The 24,904-nt window shown below is 37.6% G+C and overlaps 2 protein-coding genes across 2 annotated transcripts in view; one reads left to right on the forward strand and one right to left on the reverse strand.

Annotated features, from left to right (window-relative positions):
- The first annotated feature begins 1,473 nt into the window (after positions 1-1,473).
- Positions 1,474-3,121, forward strand: cdkn1ca (cyclin dependent kinase inhibitor 1Ca). The gene is made up of 3 exons (XM_039658102.2): positions 1,474-2,165; positions 2,291-2,378; positions 2,595-3,121. Coding segments are annotated over exons 1-3 (624 nt in total). The 5' UTR covers positions 1,474-1,630; the 3' UTR covers positions 2,596-3,121.
- Positions 3,122-7,462: 4,341 nt separating this feature from the next.
- Positions 7,463-24,904, reverse strand: part of kcnq1.1 (potassium voltage-gated channel, KQT-like subfamily, member 1.1) — a 37,774-nt gene continuing 20,332 nt past the window's right edge. Inside the window, exons 11-17 of the mRNA XM_039658091.2 lie at positions 24,485-24,538; positions 24,246-24,372; positions 14,103-14,178; positions 12,181-12,275; positions 11,886-11,932; positions 11,643-11,704; positions 7,463-8,538 (exon numbers count right to left, since the gene is read on the reverse strand). Coding sequence (XP_039514025.2) covers positions 8,323-8,538; positions 11,643-11,704; positions 11,886-11,932; positions 12,181-12,275; positions 14,103-14,178; positions 24,246-24,372; positions 24,485-24,538 — 677 coding nt within the window. The 3' untranslated portion in view covers positions 7,463-8,322. The remainder of the gene's footprint in view (positions 8,539-11,642; positions 11,705-11,885; positions 11,933-12,180; positions 12,276-14,102; positions 14,179-24,245; positions 24,373-24,484; positions 24,539-24,904) is intronic.

Raw genomic sequence — 24,904 nt, forward strand, 5'->3', positions numbered from 1 at the left:
ATGAAGCACATCAAGAAGATGGTCTGATTATGAAATCCGTTTCCTTCAGAGGTATATTGCATACAAAATAGCCATCTGGCTACTAGGCAGCATATCTCAACTGCATTTAAAAACGCGATGTTGCTAGTGCTACATTAGGGTTTTTTTAAAATCTGGAAAATCATAGTATCTTATCTTATATAGAATGTGATACTTTACATATTAGACTAAAGTATCACAGATGTTTAATAAATATTGCGTTATAACTGAGACCGTACAGCTAACGTTAACGTTAATGCTAGTTGACCAGAGCGAACGAGATGGGTGCAGCGATCGGTTTTATGCCATTATCTTTGGAAACTAGGCTACATTCTGGATAACGTATAATTTATGTAACACATAATTGGGATGTTTTTGTTAGGGTGGTGGTAACGTAACTTAATCATTGTAGTTGGCGTTGCGAGTTAGGCCTTTTCGCCGAGGGGTTATTTCTTGAATTTTGTTCAGGTCAGAACAAGAGTGTGGCTACAATAGCATAACCGTAAATTATTCAACATCACATAGACATACATTTTTACTAGTAGGCCTACATAATTATAGTATCAATAATATTATATTGGGGCGGCTCTCGTTGTCCGTTCGCTTGTGGTCCGTTTGCCGCAGCAGAGGATCCCCTGACGTCATAATAATCGCTCGAGTCACCTGGTTGGTTGAGTTTTGCGCGCCATTGGTGGACCCCGCCCAGAAGCGTCAGAAATGCGCTAGAAATATTTTGATTGGATTTAGAAAATTGAAAGTTTAGATTTGTGTTAGCCTGGGAAAACCCAGACAACCTCTGGCAAAATTAGGCTAGATTTGCTCTGAAAGTTACAACTGATAATGGTCTGGTTTTAACCAGGCTAGATTTGTGTGCGTCATTTCGATTTCGATATTAACACGTATTTAACAAATTATGAGTAACCCCAAGCCTTAAAACTGTGGCATTGGAAAACACCATTTTAAATATTTGGTCGAAGTCGAACTGTAAATTGTTGCATGAATCATATGCAGCAACATTCGGCGCCCTTCCATTGAAGCAAAACATTTGCATTGAAGCAAATGTGTTACGGAGCCAGATATTTTAATGAAGATAATAATGGCTACATCAGACTAAATCCAGGACAATCAATTATTCGGAATATTCAAATGTTTATAATAATACATATTAGTTTAATATCATAATAAAATGTATATTGTTGCAATATTTGTGTTGCATAAACTTTAATCTATTGTTATAGTATAGTCCTATTAGGAGGTCTGCATAATTATAAATTACACAAGAAAATAGAAAATTAAATTACTTAGCCTAGTAGAAATTAGAAAAAATTCTACTAAGTGAAATGGTAGAAATTACTTCTCTCTGAAACAATCATTTATGTCATGGCCTTTATGCATGGGCCATATCGGACTGTGGGTTTTTAAATAAGAAGGGGGATAGGGTGACATTGCTGATACGAGGGGGGTTTATTACACAGGGCGTGGTGTCCGCCTAGCCAATCGGAGGCCTTTGCTCGTACAAACGCTGGCCTTTAACCACCGGCACAGATATAAACAGACTACAAACAATAAGAGCTAAACAAGCGTCAGCTCGCGGCATTGACTTTCAAGCAACATGGCAAACGTAGACGTATCAAGCAATCTGGAGCGTCATGTTGCACGGAGGACCTTTCCTCTTCTCGCCCGCACAAAGGTCTGCCGTAACCTTTTCGGACCCGTAGATCACGAGGAGCTGCACGGTGAAATGAAACGCAAACTCCAGGAGATCTCCGAGCGAGACCAGACCCGGTGGAATTTTAACTTTGAGACCAACTCGCCTTTGCCTGGAGATTACGAGTGGGAGGCGATTTCAGAGGACGCTATGCCATTTTTCTACAAGGATAAAGTGCAAAATAAAAGAGCTCTCGCCACGGCGTCTGTTAACGCGACAGGAGACGCGTCCAGCACTTCTGACTGTGGGTTACACGGGATTTCCTGGAGTCCGGTAGTTCAAGAATCCGCGGACGTCCCAAGTCGACCCAGCGAGCTTAACCAGGAGAACCTCTCTGGGGCACTCAACTCAAAACCAGCTCGCGCTTCAGTCCTCAGAAACAGGCGAAAGAGGTCACTCATCCCAGAGGCCCCCAGAAACAGCACGCTGCAAATTACAGGTAACTTAGGCTAATGCATTGAAACGAAATTAAAAGTAACGGACAATTTAAGTGTTTCGATTTTTTTTTTTAAATATGATCTTGAGCGAAACATGTCTAACGACAAAAACATTGATTTCCACCAGACTTCTTCCCGAAAAGAAAAAGAAACCTGGAATCCAAGCAGGATGAACCCACCAGCATTGAAGTCACGCCACGCAAAACAATAAGATGGTGCGTATCCACTCTGTGCATAAAACTGTTTATATCATTGCATTAATAGTAGGCCTATGATAAAAACAATTATTATTAGCCGACTGATTGCATTAAACAAACGTGTAACTGATTGGCCACTTATTCAGTTTAAGCCATTTAAATGTTTGTCCCCAGCGTAAAGCTGCTGTTTGCCATGGAATAAATAGTAATTTTGTCGTTTTCTTTGCTTTACAGATGTTTGCACTCCATGCATCAGTCCACCTGTGTTTTATCTGCAGAGCGGATGAAAGAAAACCAGGGGACGAGAGACATTCACTCTCTCTCTCTCTCTCTCTCTCTCTCTCTCTCTCTCTCTCTCTCTCTCTCTCTCTCTCTCTCTGAACATATGTAGCAATACATAGACTTTGTTGCAGTGTTACAATGTCTAAATGGTGCAATTTTATATTTCTTTTGTTTCCACATGTGTAGAGGGCTAGGCCACACTGCTCTAAATAGATTAGAGCAATACTTTTTTCTTATTTTTTATTTTTTTGGTTTTGTTGTTGTTTTTTTTTAAATATACTAACTTATTTTATTTATGTTCAAAATAGTTGGTTACTTTATTATTTACAGTGATTGTTATTGTTTTTAATTATTTTAAGTTGTTTATTTAAGTTTTGTATGCAGCATCATGCAAAGAATGTTTCTGAGCCGTGTTTGTTAAAATATATTATGTAGCTCACGTTTGAATCAAAGTGTAAATTAAATTATATTTTTGCTAACCTGGTCGTATTCACGTGTGTTCTTGTGAAAGTCACGTATCATTATTGTGGATATAATGGGATGTGGGTAAACGGCAGAAAAAAAAAATGCCCTTCATTTTTTAGGCGTCAACATTTTGCCTGTGACAAAAAGAGTAGAGTTTGGCCTCTAAACAGACTCAGCTGTTCCGCCCTCAGTGTTTGTGGGGAGGGATATGCGGGCAGCTGCGTGCTACAGGGAGGATTTAAATGCCATTTTCTTTCCATAATGAAGGAGGCAGGTGCCCTTGGAACCCCGCTTTGTCCACATAAGACCTTCATTTTCAGCACCCTCTCAGCTATCCCGCTAATGAAACACTTACCAAGACTCGAACAAAATGGGCTCCTTCTATTTACACGCCAACCACCTGCCTCCCCTCCCCCCACCTACACACTATCTGTGAATAACATTTACTATAGATACCACCACACGCCAGATCTTTATAATGCCATCGAGTTAGGGGAAAAGCTAATGGGGAAAAATAAAAATAAAAAAATACGTGAACAAAAATAGATCTAGGTAAAATAAATTCGTGTCCAAAACGAAATGTAATTGTGAGCAAAATAGGTTGGCTGAAACTCTTTCTTGTAGTTAAAACTGGAATAGGCTGTAGCCTATTCAATTGGTTATTTTTTATTTATTTATTTAACTTTCGTTCAATTTTACCACGTTATAATTTCTACTTAAACATATGGCTATAGCCCTTTAATTTGGTTATATATTTATTTGCTATATTTTAAATGACGAATAACAACAATAGGCTATCAAATGTCAAATAAAATAATAGGTAACACTTTATTTTTGTTCCTTTGTTTCACGTTACATATTGCTCTAGTAATTAACCTTTAAATAGTGTATACATGCAACTATCCTAAACCAAACCCTATTCCTAATTTTAACCTACAAATAGACATGCAGTTAAATATTATTACTCGGTACTTAAATGTATATTACACTATAATAAGGACACCTTAAAAAGGGTTAAATAGTATGAACAGTGTTTGTAAAAATCTTTGAAACTTTTATCATAATAGACTGGAAAGTGACCGGTAAGGTAATTGGATAAAGCGGAAGAAAGTGGTCTGAGTTCATTCTTTGGATTTTATAAACTCACTATAAACTCCAAACTCCACAATAAAGTGAATTGGGCCTTTAAAAACTCACATTTGTCAGTAAAAGAAAATAGCTTATCAACGTTTTTTTTTTTTCAGATAGGCTCAGATTTCCCCCCTTTAATTTTTGTCGTTCACGTTTGGGCTAGGTAAGTGCCAGTGTTTCGCTAGATATAGCCTTTCTCTAAAGAAGTTTCCCTTTTCCATGACCATCTGGCACCAAAAAAAGGCGAAATGGAACAAAGGCAGCTAAAGGCGTAAGGCGAAGCGAGTGCCATCGCATTCACCTGCAAATGAGGCTTTGTGCTCTCACAGAAGCGCTCGGTGCTCACAAATCCTGTTTGCTTTTGTTTCTCGTCCGTATCTAGTCGTGTGCATGACAACAGAGATAGTCTACTAGCTACTCCAGTCCAGTGCATGACAGCGACTGACCATCATTCAAATGAAGAAACGAACAACGTTAGGAGACAATTACATAAAGATTGTTCGGTTTAAACACTTTAAATATGCCTACATATCATGCAATGTGCATGCAAACTTAATTAACTACGATTAGGCTAATAATAATTACCAATTAGCCTGTAGATATAGCTATACAAGCAGGCCAAAATAGGCCTAGCCTAAGGTAGCCTGATAAATTTGTAGCTAGTCCCTAACTCAGAAGCTACCGGCGACGTAGCCTAGAAACACATATATTTTGCTTAAAAGTATAAGCATTACATTAACTATACAAATAATATTTAGATTTTTTTTCTAATTAGCCTACGTGAACGAATCTTTCGCGTGTTAAAGTATGATATTGAGAAAGCTGCACGGCATGCTACTGTAGCTACCTTTAAAACATTCATGAAATTGTCTTAGTATTACACAATCTTGTTTCATAATTATTAATGAAAAACGTGGATTTTAATAAACGAAATTATGTGACTTGTATAATGTGAGGAATCCCCCAGGGTTTAACTGGGCCTCATTATTTGAGCTTTTACACTAAAATCATTATGTCCAGCTTGACAGGGTTTCCAATATGTTCCGTTATAGCTCGGATGGGTTTCCTGACCAGATGGATTACCTCCTCAGGCTCATGGGACCGCGACTTTTATCAGCAAATCCCACAGAGACGCATTCATTCAGCCCATGCAGTCTGTACATCATTAAATGAAGTTAAGAGTTCAATTCGAATCCTTTTATTCTGACTAAAACATGAAATTAATTAGGCTCGTTTATTTGACTATAAAAACAGGAAATAGCCTACTGTGCGTCGGAATACAAAATACACGGCATTAGTTGGCCACTCTTAAAAATAAAGGTTGACATTCCATGAAGAATCTTTTACATCAACGGAACCTTTCCATTCACATAAAGCTCTTTATATAGGCTAGTGGACAAGGTCCTTTAGATTATTAAAATGTTCAGCAAACAAACAAAAAGTGGTTATTTTAATAACTGTTTTGGGGAACCCAAAATGTTTCTTCTCCGTCATCACTGCGAAATTTAGAACTTAGTTTTAAGAGTAAACTATTATTAAAATTAAAAATGTTTTAAAAAGCCTAAGTATTTATTGATTTAGATTTGTTTTACCAACAAACTACACTGTAAAACATTATTTTCATGAGTTATCACATTTTTTTGTCAAATCAACTTATATAATTAATATGGTACCAAATAAAATAATATTTTGAGTTTCTGTTAAACTAATCTCCTTCGTTCTATTAACTAAAATTTAAACCGTTTTATTAAAATTTAGTTTAGCTTTCTTTTTCAGTTAAACCAACAAATACTTTTTACAGTGATACACTGATTTTTTCTTCTATTTTAGTTAATAATATACAAACAAAGTTATAAAAAAGAGTCAAACTTAACAATTCATTTCCCCCTCTTAATTGCAGTGTGTTTATGTAACAGGAACATCACTTTCTCAGCCTTTTTGACACAAACACCTGCAATTTGCAGCAAAACCATCAAACCATTCATCTCTGTGTTGTAGCCCTCTCCATTTCAGAGCTTTTTCTCTTTCTCTAATAAAACCCATAAAACAAGCGGAGGCACTGGCAAGCTGTGTCTTCAAGGCTGGATACACCTCTATGGGTTCACTAGCTTGGATTAATGGCATTTGGTCCCAAAGTTTGCTCAGCAGTCCCAGAGACAGTGACAGCAGTACGTCCTTTTAAACGAATAACAAAGGCTTATCATTTATCTGGCGGCATATGGGCCAGACCCCCTCTGTAGCAGGCCTGCTCTCTGTGGTGTCTGCCAATACTGTTGTCCTGTCCATTCCATTGTTGACTTAGTTGTCCTGCCATGAAGAGGTATAATCTAAAGTGTCTAATTCCGCTGCCCTTTTGGGACAAGTTTGGTGGAATATGGCTTAGATAGAGCAAATGCATATAGCGAGTGGTTTCATTTAATTAAGATGAAGTCGGCACAAATGGTTAAGAGGAAGCTGACATCCTGGTTTGCTACGTTAGCTTTTCTGAGATATAATCCTATGCCCTCGAGATAATAAAGACAAAATTGTCATGCCTTTCATGAATGCGTATGTGACGGAATGTCTGATTTGTTGCACATATTACAGGTGACAATGGCCCATGCGAGAAGCTGTGCACGAACAAAGGCGGAGTGGACAGCCGTGTTACTGCCCAGGATAAGGTCAAAGGGTGTGCATGTAATCATCCCCATAGCAACAATGCCCCTCACCCCTGAAAGCAAATGTATGACAATAAGATCAGAGGTCACGGTGCTCCCCATATGGTCGTGTGCTGCATAAGTCATTGATCTGTCGGGATGCTCTAAAGGAATTCTGAAAGTGTCACCGTAAGACTTTTAGAAAAAAAAGACAACAACTGCTCCCGAAGGCCATAAATGCCTCCACACGGGCATAAATAGTAGCACCAAGAGCGGGAAGCCGAACGAACTGCCCACACACTTGTGTTTGAATAGTCAGGGCGTTTGACCCCACGAAAACATGGTGGAAATTAAAGTACTGCAAACATAAGAAAGAAGAAACAAGATGTTTACTTAGGACCAGTTTTTTGAGACTGAGAAAAAAATGCTTTTCAAACTTCTTGAAAATAGTGCAAACAACCTTATTTGGAGGTTTTTGAGCTTAAGAACCAAAGTCATTCGCTTGACTAAATTCCTTTGGGATTTGGCGCAGGCGTTTTAGGGCTGTTTTCGCTCTAATGGATTTTACTGGAGAGAAAAAATCAGTAGTGTTGTTTTAGGATACAATATTTATTTCACAATTTTAAAAAACAAAATAGAACATTCATATTAGTGAATGAACATAAATAAAAAAAACCTGATTGCGAAGACGATATAGTGAAAAGTCTTTCCAGCTGAATTTAAACAGTATTCACAAATCCTCTAAAAAGACTATATTACTGATACATAAACACAAGCAGCACACATTTTGTTCCTGCATGTCAACAGTAATCATTTAAAGACGTTTGTCAATTCATAACACTCCAAAATAACATCATAATCATTCACATCTGCACTCCTAAACATAAAGGTTCTTTATTGGCATTTATTCCATGAGGAAACTTTCAGGAAAAAAAAAAAAGCTCTTTAGGTATTTTAAAATGTTCTTCAGAACTGTTCAAGATTCTTTGGGCAAAACAAATATGTCATTGCTGCGAAAACCCCCTTTTCTGTAACCTTTATTTTTAAGAGGGCATCAAATATGGACAAACCCAAATGCTGGGTTAAAAATGTTATCAAAAAATTGAAACCAATGGCTGGGTTTGTCCAGTTGGGTTAAAACAACCCAGCAATTTTTAGACTGATGGAACTCTCTCCCTTTGAACTGTCTAACCAACTAATCAATATCAAAAACTCAAAGTCTACACAATCGTATGCTAAAAATATGTATACACATTTCTTTACGTGATGCTTTATAAGAAATTCAACTGTCGGACAAAATATAAAGGTGAACAGAATTAGTCCGACAAGATATCTTAAAATCAGCTGATGCTAAACCTGAGCCAGACCCAATATCTTACATTAACTTTAGCCAAAACTGATCACATATCACAGGCACTTTGTGACTTAGTGGTCCTTTAGCTTTAGACTCAGCTGTCCTCATGAATAACAGTTGGTGTGGACAGTTGCCCGAAGCCGGGCAGGCTGTCCTGTCTGTCCGGCAATGACAGGCTGAGGGTGGCTGGTTGTCGGTGGAAGCTACCACGCTGTTCCTTCCCTTTGGCCAGATCCCCCCGTCTCTCCCTCGCCAACATCAGGTTGAGAGATTCTGAAATGCTGTTAAGTGTCCTGTCCATGTGTGTGATCTGTGGGGAAACGGGTGTGTGGTCTCAGCACATCTTTCAAAACACTGTCTAAAATAACGTCATCATAGTGTCTGGGTAAATAACGCCACAAACAAGAGACGATGTGTCCATACAAGCCGTAAAACGCCAGCAACTGATAAAAGGTCCCATCTGTATAAACATTCTAGCAAAAGAAATAAATCCATCCTTATACACTCTTAGAAAAAAGGGTTGTTCTATATATGAAGCATATAGTTCTTTACTCAACTCCAAAGAACCTTTTATGCTAAAAAGGTTCTATAATGACAAGAAAGAACCCTTTTGGCACAATATTATCCATTAATTTATTACATTACTCTGCAACATTTTTTAGTTGTAATTAAATGATTGTTTATTAAACTGTTGTAGTAAATTAATATCACATTTTAAATTATCGATTTTTGGAGGAGAAAAATTGAAATGGCACTCTTCGTGTGATATTGGTTAACAACATAAAATTATATAAATATATACATTTTCTAACCCCCATATCTTGAATTTTGTGATCATTCACATGCATTCATAAATACATTTTAGGGTCTTGATGTTTGTCAATAATATTAAATATTTAATCCGGAAAGGACAAAACAAATGATAATGAATGAACCCAAAAGGTTCCATTTAGAACTTTTTCCTGGTTACAAGGAACCCTAAAGGGTTCTTATTGTTGAATCCTTAAAAAGGGCTCTGTATAGAATCTTTTAGGGGTTTCAAATATGTAGCGCTGATAGAACCTTGTCTTATAAGATGCTGTAAATGAGATTAAACTTTGATCAAAGAGGTGATAATGAATAGTCGTAAAAAGGTCAGTTAAATGAAAAGAGGTGATGCTGTTTTGTTATAACTGAATCACATGGTTGAACTGAGTGGAAACTATAATACAGTCAGAACTACACTTTTTTTTAAAAAAAAGAAAAGAAAAGAAAATTGTGACATTTTTGTATAATAAACAATTTTTAAATGTCAGAGCACACTGACAAATGTTCACTCAGAACCAGATAGTAAATTTCACAATCAATTACAAAAAAAAAGCCAAATCACACATTGATGTAAAAGTGAACTTTTAAAGCAGAAAGACTAAAATAGTATTAATAGTAACTTCAAAGCATTTTTTTTACTGTACTGTTTATGTAACTGTCTATGTGGTTAGAAAGCTATACATATTTTAAAACCTGAGGGAATTGTTGTTAAATGTTTAAAGGGATTCATGTTTGAGAGGAAGAAAACTGTCGGAGAATTCTTCATTTTACAGTTGGGGAGCCAAATGTCATTCCGCTGGGTTAAAGCTAAGTGACGTGTGGAGCCAGGGCTGTCTACACCCCATTAGAAATAACCAGACGAGTGTCTCCATGCTGGACCACAGTTTAAACAATGATAGTGGCACCACAGTCACATACAAACACATGGACATATGCACAAACATATAGCGTACGGCAGGGGACTCGAGCATGTAAACATATACAGTCGCTCCCCAGATAGACATGAATGCAAACATACACACTTCTAACCACAGAGAAAAAACAAGATCTTGAATCGAAACGTATAGGGATAGTTCACACAAAATGACACTTTTTTAAACATTTACTTAGACTTACGAGTTTGTCATATCATAATACTATAAAAGTTTACACTTGGTTTTTACTTGCAAACCGTAAACCATTACATTTTAAAATGTATTAAAATAAAACAGTTATTTTTAAATTATTTATTTATATTTTTATAATAGTTATTTTATTTTTATAATGATATTTCACAATAATACTGTTTTAAGCATAAGAGGATTCTTTACAAAACATTAAAATATCTTACACAATCCAAACGTTTGAACAGTACTATTTATGATTGAATAAATAAATAAATAAAAAATCTTAAGGTTATATATAAAAAGCAATGCCCTAAATGTGAAGAGAATCCAGTCAGAGTGGAGGCAGAAGACTGTGTTAGTGATGCAGTAATGAGTTTCTAGCATAAAAGTTAAGGCTATTTGTTCCTGTTTATGCCAGACACTGCCTGCTTCCTGTTTACTGCAGAATTATGGGAAGAAGAATGACACTGTAAGGGGCAGGGTATCCTGTCCACAGCCTCTACAGCTAATGAAACATTTTCAAGCAGTTCTTTACGACGTGTCCAACTGGGTAATACTTGTAATTTGGCTACTCAATGCATCACTCACTAGCATTGTCATAGAGATATGAAGACCATAAAATGAGTCAATGAGATCGAAATCAATCCTTAAGTCACCTGATTTTTACTTTTTGTAGGTAGCTAGATATAAAAGAAAAATTGTATCGCTTCCTAGATATGTCAGCTATGAAAATAGAAAAAAATCTTAATTTTTTTTTTTCAATTCTTTCTCAGTAAAGAATTTTAAACAGGCTGTTTTCTGGCATTTCATAAAATTAGTCAATTTGCTAGTTCTGAGAGGGAGAAAGAGCAAGCTAATCTGAGAGAGAGAGAGAGATCATGTGTATGCTGTTTCAAGTTCGTGTCTAGGATGAGAGCTGTTTGTAAAAGGATTTATGGCTGGAGTGGCAAATGAACAGTAGACAAAGTGTTTGTAGAGCTCCTGAATCCCCGTCATTCTATTGGCCATGGGAGGCCACACACACACACACACACACACACACACACACACACACAGAAGTCAGAAAGCTGTTCTTTTTAGTCTTAACACCCTTATCAGCACACATCACTCATGGATAATGTTTGAGAAGTCTTCAAAAAGTGATATTTGATTGAAAGCAGAGAAAGATTTCTTCTGCCTCCAGGGTTAAGGCTTGATGAATGAAGCCTACAGATCTTTATCTATAGAATCCGTCTGAACCAACGCTGTTGTGTGCTTTTGCATGTAAACTAAAGACCTGGAACGTGTTATTATTTTACTAATGATTAACTTGGTGGAGGTGATTGGTTTCTACACTTATTGCTAAAATTCACCTCTATATTCTGTGGACCCAACTTTTAGCCTATTGTGGTTTACGCACAAAGACGTTTTAGACTCTTGTAAGCATTGTGAGTTTTTGGTGTTTTCTTCAGATATAGGCTAAACCCTGCTCTGGCTGCAGGACAAATATTCAAGTGCTTACCTTCTCTTCCATCCTGTTGAGTCTGGAGCCAATAGTGTTTGTGCCTTTGTCTCTCAAGCGTTCTACAGAAGACAAAAATAGAGCCAAGAAAAACATAATAAAAACCCTCCATAAACACGAATGTGCTACAAGCCAACAATAAACAGCAACATTAAGAACAACGAAGGGGTCAAACTGTAGCAAAACATGGTGTGGGGTTGCGGAATGTGAGAGCAGAAAGTGTAATGAATGACCTAGCTTTACCTGAACTTGTCTGGTAGAAGGACAGCTTCCCTAAGGACTGATCCAGTCTGTTAGGACCATGCGTGCGCCATGTGAAATGTTCATGTACAGAAATGGCAGATGAAAAGTGAGAGGAATAGTGACAGAGATGGATGTACTCTTAACTCCCCAACTTTATTTACCCAAAGGTCATGAAACAGTAATTTATATTGCTTTTATTCCTATAAAATGTCATCCATGTATAGCCAGGTTAAAGTAAACACTTTTCCCAATATGCTTAACTGCTGCTAGGTGATAAAGTGAGTCCTCATCCCACCTTCTTTGGAGCTCCTTGATGCGCACCATGAGGTTGAGATGGCCCTGAGAATACTGCTCAATGACATCCCTCACATCGTACGGCTTACGCGCTTGCTGCAAAAACACACATATACACACAAAAACCTGCCGATATAACACCTGCACTCATCACTCGATGTATTTGCTTTTTTGTCTGGGCATATAGTTATTACTTAGATCTATTCTTAATAAAATACTAATAAAATACTAATATGTAACAAATAAACACTGCCATTTCCGGTCAAAAGTTTTTATTTACTTCAGAAGTCTTTGATGCGCACCAAGGCTGCATTTATTTGATTAAAAAAAGTACAGTAAAAACAGTAATATTGTGATGGCAAAGCTGAATTTTCAGCATCATTACTCCAGTCTTCAGTCACATGATCCTTCAGAATGGTAATATGCTGATTTGGGGATCAAGAAACATTTCTATTATACTTATTTATTACAATAGTACCATTGCTGCTTAATATTTATGTGGAAACGGTGATACATTTCTCTGTCAGGATTAGATGAAATATTGAATAAAAAGTTCAAAAGAACAGGATTTTTGTAAGATAGAAATATGTATAGAAGTCCTTACTGTCATTTTTGATCAAATGAATGCATCCTTGCTGACTTTTAATGAGTGTATATAAAAATAAAACACACATATATCATATATATATACACACATATATACTATACTGTATGTGTGTATATATATATATACACGTATGTGTGTTTTGTTTATGTGCATATGACCTATACTTAATTTATTTTTTATAATACAGTTTTTTATATTTAAAAAGAATACGATTTTTCTTATTGCATCATTGCAATATGCCGTTTCCATGAAATTGTATTGAGAGAATACATTGTTTGTACATTTCATACTTCAATTTTCACAATGCAGGACAATAGATAAAAAGTGATTCTAAATTTAAAGAATTAACTTGAATACACTTGGACTTTCCCTCATAGATACATTTTTATAATCAAATCTTAATATGATCTTGACTTGCAGGGCCCTACTGTTAGGTTGAGTGAAGCTTTATGAATAAAGTCTGTTTTATTAGTCGGTTGACTTGATGCAACCAGCCCCGAATCAAACAAGCCCAGAGGGGAAATATTTCCTCTTGATTCTCGCCTTTGATTCACATCTGCTGAAACCAAACGTGATCAAAAGCTTAATCTTTGCTTTCGGGGCAGATTGAGCAGGTGATAATGCTTATAGCTATTTTCATTTATTTGAACTTCCTGACTAACATGGGGAAGATGTGTGAAGCTCCAGTTTTCTAGAGAACTTAAGCTCAGTTTGATCAGCGTTGCTGAAATAACCAAACATTCACACATCTCCGGCACAAATGACCCAATTCAGGAGAAGTAGCCGTTCAAAGAAGGGTAAACATTGTCATGACATCAGAAACAGCAAATCTAGCCAGCAGCATCTGACAAACACAGCAAAGTGTGTGTTCTGTGTCGCAAGAGTGTGTGAGAGGAGGGGAGAAGGACTTGGAGAAAATAAGGGGATTGAGAGATGACTGAGGCAAGCGGGTCAAATGAATGGGTGGCGAGAGGATGGGAGGGTAAAGAGAGAAGACAAACAAAGTGCAGTAACGAGTATCAAGTGTCGCACAATCGCACAAAGGAGGAGAAAGTGTGTAGGACAGCTATTAAGGTAATCCTCTGACATTAGCCTGTATTTTTGAGGACTCAGGCAGAGCATCTGCTGTGACTGAATGAGGCCCAACACAAGCTCTTCTCTTCAATAAGTGTTAAAAGACACCTTATTCACTACACTGAAATTGATCAAGGAAGGCTCACGATTGGAAACGTGAAGAAAAATCTGCATTTTGACTGCATTTTGCATAGTGACGTAACATGCTAACTCATAGCAAATAGAAAACAAAAAAATCTTACCTGGAACTTTTTTTGGGCCACAAAGTAGTACATTCTCTGGATCACACGAATGGCTGCTCGATGGGAATCCCGCAACCTGTGTGTTTATGTGTTGAGATTAGTATTAAGAAAGATACTTAACATTTTACATGTACCTTTCAATTTTAAAGTGAAAATCGAAATGAAACTTTATCACCTAGCAGCAGTTAGTTCACATAAACATGAAAATGTTGTCATCATTGCCATATTAAATTTCAAACCTGCATGTATGACTTTAATTTTTTCTTTGCAACAGAAAAATAATTAGGAAAATGTTGTTTTGCCCCCACACAATCAACGTCTATATCCTTAAAAATGTCCTCTTTTTTGGTTCTACAAAAACGCCATACAGGTTTGAGGTAAAAATGTCATTTTTGTCAAAAAATAAGATTATCAAATCAATATTTAATATTACTATTATATATTATTGTTAGTCAACCTAATCTCACATGAGTATGTTATAATGTGGCGATGTCCTCTGGATTTGTACGATGTGAATCATTTAAAAATGTATTATTATTATTAGAAAAAAGTGGTAACACTTTACAATAAGGTTTATTAGTTAACATTAGTTAATGTATTTACTAACATGCACTAACCATGAGCAATGCATTTGTTACTGCATTTGTTCATCTTTGTTAATGTTAGTTCATGAAAATACAGCTGTTCATTGTTTGTTCATGTTAGTTCACGGTGCATTAACTAATGTTAACAAGATTTTAATCAAGTATTAGTAAATGTTGAAAATAACATTAACAAAGATTAACAAATGCTGTATATGTGCTATTCATTATTAGTTCATATTAACTAACGTAGTTAACTAATGTTAACTAACGAACCTTATTGTAAAGTGTTACCAAAAAAGTAAGCATGTTAAGGTTGGGGTTAGAGTAGGGTAATGCCGTCACAAAAAAGTCCAAATTAGATTGCCATGAGATTGATTTGCTAAGGTACATAGAGAGGAAATGAAAACTGAATCTTAAATGTATACATATTTCATGGTCAAATGTGGTCTCTGACATGTTGGTTGCAAGTCACCGCTAACTAACGTAGCAGCACAATCACTGACCTTTCACATTTTCAATATCATTTGCAAAACAATCCTATCAGTCTCTGCTAAGACTTCAGGTACAGCCCTGAGCCACTCCAGATGCTGTTTATGTATAGGACTTTTGCAAGTGGCCATTGAGTACAAGGGTCACGACCAGGACACAGTGTCTAAGAGCATATACAAGGCTCTCTCAGCTTTTCAAAGCTTTCAAAAACCACAGCACTGAGATTTGGTGGCGGGGGGAAGGGCATCGACTCCCAGGAGACCCAAGGTTATAGGGGAATGGAACATTGTCTCCAAGAAAGACAAAGTAGGAGAAGTACACTTTCCCTTGCATGTCGGCTCCCGCGTGCCAGTCTCGATGTGATCCATGCCTGTATCATGTTAGCATGCTAAGGCTCGTGTCTGTTGCATGTCACACTGACAAAAGACGGAGCACACTCACACAAGTTCTTTTAAAATGCATTAGCAGTAGACTGGCTGCAGGCTATCAAGCCTCATTGACTTAATGGACATGGCTGGCTGACAGTTTCTGGTTTCTCCCTGGCTGCGGGCTACAGGGAAATGAGGGATAAGGCATATGCCGTGCTCCAGGCAACTGCCAATTTACTGCTCTTTGGTGCCATACTCTCTAGATTTCACCCAGCATCCCTCTGGGTAATATTGCCAGTGGTCAAATAGCTTTGAACATTATCATACCCACAGCGATGTCTGTTAGGTTAGTACTAAAAAAATGAGGAAATGTGGTAATGGAAACTCCAGGTAACAAAAACTGAAGCTATTTTGCATTCTTAGTATGACTTAGTTTATGATCTATTTCCTATAGTCAAACTATAGCTTCCTATAGCTATGATTAAAACGAATAGGCCTATGGTTATGCTGTAAACCAACAATGTCCAACCATGTTTAAATCAAAACTGCTTTTTCTTCACTCTCCAGTCCAACTTATTATCTATAATTAATTATATTAATAATTATATATTAATTATATTATATTAATTATATTATTATATATTGTCTATAATTATATCTATAAAAAAAGAAAATAATTGAATATTGTTACAGTTTGAATTAATTTAGAATAAGTAAATGTTTAAATATATAAAAAAACTGTAGACCAGGTGTGTCCAAACCTTTAGACATACTTTAAAAAAAATGCCTACCAAGGCAGCATTTTTTTTAAAATGAAAAACACAGAAAAAAACCACAGTGAACAGAAATAACTGTTTTCAATTTGAATGTATTTTAAATTATAATTTATTCCTGTGATGGCAAAGCTGAATGTTCAGCATCATTACTCCAGTCTTCAGTGTCACCTTCAGAAATGATGACGATTTGGTGCTCAAGAAACATTTCTTGATCTTATCGATGTTGAAAGCAATTGTGCCGCTTAATATTTTTGCGGAAACTGTGAGGAAAAAACTTATTTTTCATGTCAAGTGCTCAACGACTCTCTTGAGCTATAAATGTTCATGGTATAATGGTCAGTTTGAAACTCACATGCATCTCAGAGCTTAATTTGGTAGGGTGGTTACATTTTGGTGGACCATTACACGTTTAAAACTACAGAATCCAAACTGATAAACTCAAGTTGGAATCTGCACAGAGTTCAGGAATCATACCTCCATGGCTGCTTGTCATTCCAATGGAGCAGGGAAAGACGACAGAAAGAGAGAGAGGCGGGGGACACAAGAGATGGAACATGGGAACCACCCCATCTGTCCCTGAGGCAGTGCCACTTCCTCTCTCCACTCATGGTTACCAGCATAGCAACGCTGGTCTCATGACCTTAGCAGGGTCACCATCTGCCTCTAGTGCTGGCACAAAGCCTGGCTAATGGCGAACACTGGTGGAGACGTACGCAAAGAGAGAAAGACTCCCACTGGGACAGACAGAGAAAGAAAGAAAGAAAAAGATGGAGAGAGACAGACAAACCGACAAATAGAGAGAGAAAGAGAAAAGGAGGCCATCATATGAGGTCTTCTTTCTGCCGAAGGCAGACCGCAAATCTCTCTTCCATTCCCAATCTTTTTTTTTTTTGTTTTTTTTTTTGAGTCTGCTAGACAAAATCAGCCAGATGTGAAAGTAACTGAATGACAAAAGAGTAGTTTGGGAAATCAGCATTGAGCATCAACGCTGCATTTTGTATTTTAATGTACTGACAATGTGATTATTACAAAACAATGTATTAACATAATCCCAGGAGAAGAATATTACAATCAATGCTTCCTGTGAGAAAAGTATTAAAGCTATATAGTTCACTAAAAAAAAACAAAATTGCTCATACCGTTCAAAACCTGCATGACTTTATTTCTTCTGAGGAAAACAAAATGTTTTTGAAGAATGTTTTATTTATTTTTTTACTCTTTTTTTCCCATCCAGACAGTACAAGTTGACCTCACTGACTTTCATTGCTTGGACAAAAACTGAGAAAATGTTCAAAATATATAATACAATTTATGGGTAATGATTTTCATTTCTGTCTGAACTATCCCTTCAAGGGATGTTACCTACATGTTAATGTACAGACCATAAATTAAATCGTAACCCCAAAATCAACCCATTTTGTAACGTTTTTAATGATCAAAAGCCAAGGTCTGAGTTTGCGTGCTTTGTCCATGTAAATAGCAAGTGATGTCAAATATTTGACAAAAGCCATCCTAACCGCACCAAATAAAGATCAAAGACGTACATCATGGGACAGGAAATAAACATGCCATTAGTACCATCAACACTTCAGGCCAAAGGGTCTAACTCTCCACCTCCAATTAACCCTAACGGGTGTGTTCAACAACATTTGGTCAGAGGAGGTGATCTCGTCTGGAAAATGACATCAACCCTTCTGTGCAACTACTAACACTCATTAGAGGAGGATAGATGAGAGAACACCTGATCCGAGGTCAGCGACCGCTCCTTAGGGCAACATGTGCAGCATCTTGTGTATTGATTAGAGCTTCACTGATTTGATTCTGGGGATGGATAGGAAGAATTCAGAGGGGAAGGAGAAGCTTCAGAGAGGATATATTATTGAGTAAATTAGGTCTTATATAAAGCTAACTGAACCTGCAAGGCTGATTTGAAATTTAGTGGCATTTTATCCAGGGTGTTTTTGTGTTTTAGGTGGGAAAAAGTGCCTGTTATTTGACCTCACTCTAAAGGGCCTCAGCTAATCTGAGTGTAATCAAATGTAGATAAACAGGAAACATAACAATCACCGGGCTTCACTTAATCTTATCACTAAAAAGCATCCATATACACACACACTCTCTCTCTCACACACCAACATGGCCTCCGTGGTTCTGCAAAAAGACCAAATCAATCAGACAGTTGTGTGACTATTAAATGAGAGCATGCAAAATTTCAGAAGGATGACAATTAAGAGATATAATCCACACAATATCCATTGTATAATCTATATTTCCATTCTTTGTATGTTTTCAGAGTTTTAACTTTTAAAGGGATCTAATTTAATTTAGGTTGTGTTTTTGTTTTTGTTTTTTTTAAAGGCACTTACCCAACGTTTCTAACATTATATGCTACTCTTTGGGGTAGTTTGGGGTCAGTATGATTTTTTATAAAGAAATGAATAATTGTATTCATCAAGGATGCATTAAATTAAATTAAAAGTGACAGTAAAGATTTTTACATTGTAACAAAATACTTTGAACTTTCTATTTATAAAATAATCCTGAATATATATATATATATATTGTGATTTTCTCAAAAATATTAAGCAGAACAAATATTTTCAACATTGATAATAAGACATATATAAGAATAATAATAAGATAGTAAGTTTCTAGAGTGCTAAATCCGCATATTAGAATGATTTCTGAAGGATCATGTGACACTTATGACTGGAGTAATGATGCTGAAAATACAGCTTTGTCATCACAGGACAAATAAATCCTGTGTTTATGAGGATTAGAGATTTCTTATAACAAACATATACTGATTTTGTCTTTAAAGCAGCAATTAATTATAGTGGGACCAGCTATTTAAAGTTCAGAGACTTTAACTGCATGATATAACTTACAACTCAATTATCCGAAAGAATCGGCCTGCATACTCAAAACCTCCCCAATGTTTTGTTACATCATATGATAAATCACAAACACATGTCAATTACCACAAAGTCCCCCGCTGAGGCCATGTGCACTCTTGTGACTCGTCTCAGCGAGTCAAAGGATGAAGACCTTTGTGTGGCGGTGTTGCGCCACAGGCTGCAGGATTGTGGCACTATGGCACTAAAAGGCTCATGGGGGCCCTGAGTGTCTAAGAATAGCTCTGTGGAAGAGGAGGGGAGGAGCGCTCTGATTAGCCACGATCTGAGAATCACAAGCTTTACAGGGCTCTGCTGCGCAGTACAGGACTTTATCCAAAATATCAGCTCCATCTTCCCCCTTTAGTTCAAATACCTAAATGACATTTTAATAAGGGGTCAGCTGAGATAAAGGCCACTGAGGCAGTAATGACCGATTATTGCTGACCAGCGGCTGGACATTGTACACTTGGGTAAAGACCCGGGGTGGAGTCTGGGCCGCTGGCCAGAAGCCATCACACACACATGTGCACACAAAGACGTGCGTGCACAAGATGCTCATACACACACAGCAGGGGTTCCTCTGGCTTCAGACAAGCAAAGATCTCTTTCATCCCGAGCATCAAAGCGCCAGGCAAATACGGAGAGTATTAAATGTCCTTATGAGGAGTGACACACAGGGATGTAGTATTCACTCTGACATTGAGTCCTTCGCTGCTATACACCATGACTAAATGGCTTATGTCCCAAACTTGTGGCCTCATATGATCCTAAACATTACAACAGCAAAGAAACTGACAGCGTTCGTTTCAGTGCAAGTCCTTATACATCAGCAGGGGCCTCGGTGCCTTTTGTCATATCATGTTGCCAGCTAACAAAGTCACTAACTTAGCCAGACCCTCTGAAAGAAACCTGATATGGCACATTGATATTAATTTCACAAAGTGAAACGGAAATATTGGTGCTCATAGACAACAAAAGTTTTATTTGTGATTTTTGAATTTGAAAATGCTGAGTAGATAAAACTGAAATGCAATTTTGAAGGGACTGCTGATGCAAAAATAAAAATCCTGTCATCATTTAGTCACCACTGTGCCGTTCCAAAACTTTGTCTTCCTGTCTTCCGTGGAACATTATAGTAAATATTTTAAAGAACTGTTTTTGCACATAAAATCAAAGTCAGTTGGGTTCAAAACAACACTTGACCCCACTGAATTTCATTATACTGTATGTACAAATAAAATAAAAATATTTGTGTGTGTGCGTGTGTGCATGTGTGTGTAAGCAAAAGAACAGAATTGTAAAAGCCATTAGCATCTATGGTTCCCTGAAGAACGTTTAACATCCATTGAACCTTAAACAAAGGGTGGAAAAGGGTTTTTCAGATTCTTAAAATGTTCTTCACAGAAGAACAAAGAAGAAAAAATGAAACCTTTCACAAAAAGGTTTCTTGGATAACCAAAATTGATTCTTCTATGGTATCACTGTGAAAGCCTCCACTTTTTTGTTCAAAAGTGTCAAAGTCAAACAGGTATGGAACGACATGAGAGTGAGTCAATTATTATCAGTATGATAAATAAAAGTTTGGGTGGTGAACTATCCGTAATGTTAGGCATTTTTTTAAAGCACTGTTGCTGGCATCCGCTGCTCACATTGAATAGCTGTCAAGTTGACCGTGTGCAGTCAGTGTTCTGTTACAAACTTCTACAGAGAGTCTTGCTGGGCTCTTGGTCTGACAGCAAATGAGAGAATCATCTGGGATGTGTTCTCTCTTGCTGAGCGACTCTCCCTTTCTCTCTCTCTCTGTCTTTCACTGCTTGGCTGACTCTCGCTCCATGTCCCTCGTTAGCTCTAACACACTGTAACGAAACACAATTACTGTTAAGGGGGAAGAAAAGGGGCCGTGACGGGCAAGATAAAGAAACTTGTGCTGGCAAGCCGCGCTGAAGAGGCATTAGTGAGCCAATGTTTCTGTCCCATTCAGCACCCCTTACACACTCCAAATCACACACATTTACTCACGTCTAACAGGCGAACGTGAGGCTGTGTGCGCTTTGGACTGGGGAAATATTTCCATACACATGCTGAATCAAAAACACCTTCTAAGTAAAAGTGACACTCAAAATAAATAGTATAGTAGTGTGTTTAGCTCTTAGAAAAATATGAAGAGTTCAGATGCAAAAGCCTCTAAATGCCATTTGAAATTTTCTTCTTTAATGATGATTTTTGTCAAACTTGTATATTCAAGTTCAGTAATTTCACTTAAATAACAATTAATAGGTAATTATCATTGCCATTTAAGTGAAATCACTGAACTTAAATATACAAGCTTGATAAAAATCATCATTAAAGAAGAAAATTTCAAATGGCATTTAGAGGCTTTTGCATCTGAACTCTTCATATGTATATAATGCATGTGAAATTGCCAGCATGGTGATTATTGCTCTGGAAGACAAGAGTGTTTCTAACAAAAGTCACTTTTGCGTTCTTTAGCCCAGAAGGCCATTACGACTAGGGCCGCTTGTCAATCAGGCTATTGTCGGCGTGTGTAGAGCTGCAGACAATGGCTCTTTGTCTCTGCACCAGTGTAGACGGCCTGGCTTGGCCTCCGCCACTAGAAGTCCTTCTCTGTTTACTGAGAATAAATCAATCTTTTCAGCCCGGGTCTCCTTTGGTAAACCTCACACCACAGCCCTACAAGACTGCAACAGCAGATACGTGCGAGTACAAATGGGCACTTTCAGACGCACCTGCGTTTGCTTTGATTTCATCTTTATACCTGTGTCGCTCTGGACGGGAGTTTATTTTCTCTGATCCAGGCAGCTGCCAAAGGCGCCTTTGTATTTGATATGAAATAACAACTGTGACTCTCTCTACCAAATGGCTTGATTCAAGACACTTCAAGAGGTCTGGAATGACAACATTTTACAAAATCTCACCGTGGCAGAAACAGTCGTGTTCTTTATCGAGGTTTAATAGATAAAAGTGTGTAGGTAGTATCGATATCCTCCAGTGTGTGCGTATGTGTTAGGAGCGCAGCGGTCAGAGATATGTTTCTGTGGCATTGTTCTTCCCCCACCCCCAATGCAGCCGAACTGTTTCAGCTGCAGGCACGAGGAGGCTTTTGTGCCTCTTCTGCCTCTTGAGTTAACAGCCTGGGTCAAAGGTCAGAGGAGGACAAACGTCCTAAGGGAGAGGAGAGAAGATGAGGAGTAAGAGGAGACGAGATGAGCCGAGAGGAGAGGAGAAGAGACGCAGGGCAGCGTTATGGTTTTGGACTTTTTGAGTCCCCACCCTGCTCTGCTGGACATAAACAAATAAACATGCACTCACACCCACACTGAGCAGGACAAGAAAGAGAGAGAGAGAGAGGGAGGGAGAGAGAGAGAGAAAAGAGAGGGAGAGAAAAGCCAGCTGTTGCCATTGCATCTCAGTGTGAGGCGAATGAAAGCTCATTAAACTTCAAAGATCAAATGAAAGCTTGTAGTGACAAGGCTCCTTTGTAGAGGAGATGCAATATGTCTCCTAAGAATGAGGATTTAGAGAGGAATCATACTTAAGACCCTAAAAATATTAGATCTAGCTAATTAAAATGTAAAATCTCTTTTAAGTAGCTTTGGTGGAAAACACCTACGTTTTTCCAGAAGATTACAATTAATCTCAGTGTACAAGCAATTTGGTTATTGTGTTCATTCTGAGATTATTATGACCACTTCAGCCCAATCAAAGTCAAAATAAATACACAAGGATAGCACGAGTTAGAAGAAAACTAAACCTAGTCTACGATATCTCCCAGATTGTGTTAAAAAATATACTTTTTATCCCACTTTATATGTGTCTTTATACTGTGTACTAACATTTGAATTAATCATTTGCTACAGTGCGCTTACTGTGTTCATACATGTTTTACATTATATTTAAAAAAATTCCCTGCATAATTAATTTCTGTAAGACCCTCACTTTACACAAGCCTAACCATACCTCCAAATTTGACCCTAATCTTAACCGTATCCACCTTAATAGCAGCAAGTGTTTTGCAATACAATATGAACACAATAAGTAAATTGTACAATTACTCTTTTTAATGCAAGTACATAGTGTAACACACCTAATATAAAGTGGGACCAGACTTTTTTTTTCTGCATTCGTATTTCTACTTCACCTGTATTATACACATTAAAGCAGCATTAGTATGATTTTTCCAGTGTAAACCATATGCTGTAATCTGAAGGGTTTGGTCTACAAAAGCACCTCCACTGCCCTCTTGTGGCTTCTCAAAATAAATAAAAGTTTGCACAACAAAATCTTTTGTATTCCACATTATTTAGAGTGTAATGGAGGCCTAAAGGTTAGATGCTGTAGAGTGGCGGATCCCATCACAAATGGAAAGGGACACTCTGGATAATCTAATGGGCTGTAAACCCCCAACCGAGACATGGTTCATTAGATTATTCAGAGACGGGATCGCTCCATTGCCTGCGTAAGTAAATGGTTTGCAGTACACAGGCTCTGCGCTGTTCCACATGCTGACCAGCTAATGGGGCAAAGAGATTCTGATAATGACCCCCTCTCAGGCAAAACACTGCCTGCAACATAACCACTCTTCATGGGAATGCTTTGGGGCTCAGAAATATACACTGTGCGCTTCTTAGCCATGTTTTCACTTGAGGTGGGTGGGCTCAGAAAGCTGAGATCTGTTCCAGCAGAGATGGCGTATATGTGTTAAAAGTGTTTTAAAGATTTGAACTGGGGATCCAGTGACTGCAAAGATTAGCAGGATGATTAGACCCCATTTGTATTTACAGAAGCGATAGTGTGAGAGTGAACTGCAGGAGTGTGCTAACTCTGACACCATCAAGCTAACACTTTTTTAATTGCCTATCCATTTGATATCACACGCCATCTGGAAGAGTGCTGATAGACTATAAGTAGTGGAAACTTACTGAAACTTAAATAATTGATTGACTTCTGTTTACGGTCGGCCAGGTAGATTCGGCTTAAATTGGGCTAAAAATGGTACGTTCTTACTCACTGAGACACATGAGTGACTGGAACGAATGAAATCTCTCGCTCCAGCTCAGTCTCCATTTCATCTGCAATGCTGCTGCACCTTTGGAGTGTGGGCCGAGACGACACCTCGAAAATCCCAGGCTTTTTCACTAAAGACAGAAAACACACACACACTCATCATTTCAGACTGAGAGTCCTGTTTTTCCAATGGAAGAAACGCATTATATTTCATTCCAATTTCAACTTGTTTGTGTTTCCCACCTGGAGGTGTAGAAAACTGGAAAGAGGACAGAGAGTTCCAGGATGGCACCCGTTCTGTGAGGAGAGAGATCAAGTCAGCATATTTAAAATCGAACCATGTGTGTACATTTTATTTCTTGCTAAGAAATTATGCTGTGATAGACATGCATATTCAAAGAAACAAAAAAACATATGGTTCATTTAAAGAGTCAATATTAGACATTTATCTGTAAAAAAAAAAAAGGAACAATTAAGGCAGGTATAGGGAATAGTACATAGCAAGTGAGTACAGACAAGACAGACACTAACTGAAGCTCACCAAATCTTCTGAGTGTGTTTGCCCCTTTTGTGAGAATGGAGAGGTGAAATAAAAGATATCAGAGGACAGTGAAATTGTGCAGAGAAGAGGTAGAAAAGGTCAACCGTATCTTAGTTTATTGT

Source organism: Pimephales promelas, chromosome 1 (assembly GCF_988280905.1).
Source record: "Pimephales promelas chromosome 1, fPimPro1.hap1.1, whole genome shotgun sequence".
NCBI lineage: Eukaryota > Metazoa > Chordata > Actinopteri > Cypriniformes > Leuciscidae > Pimephales > Pimephales promelas.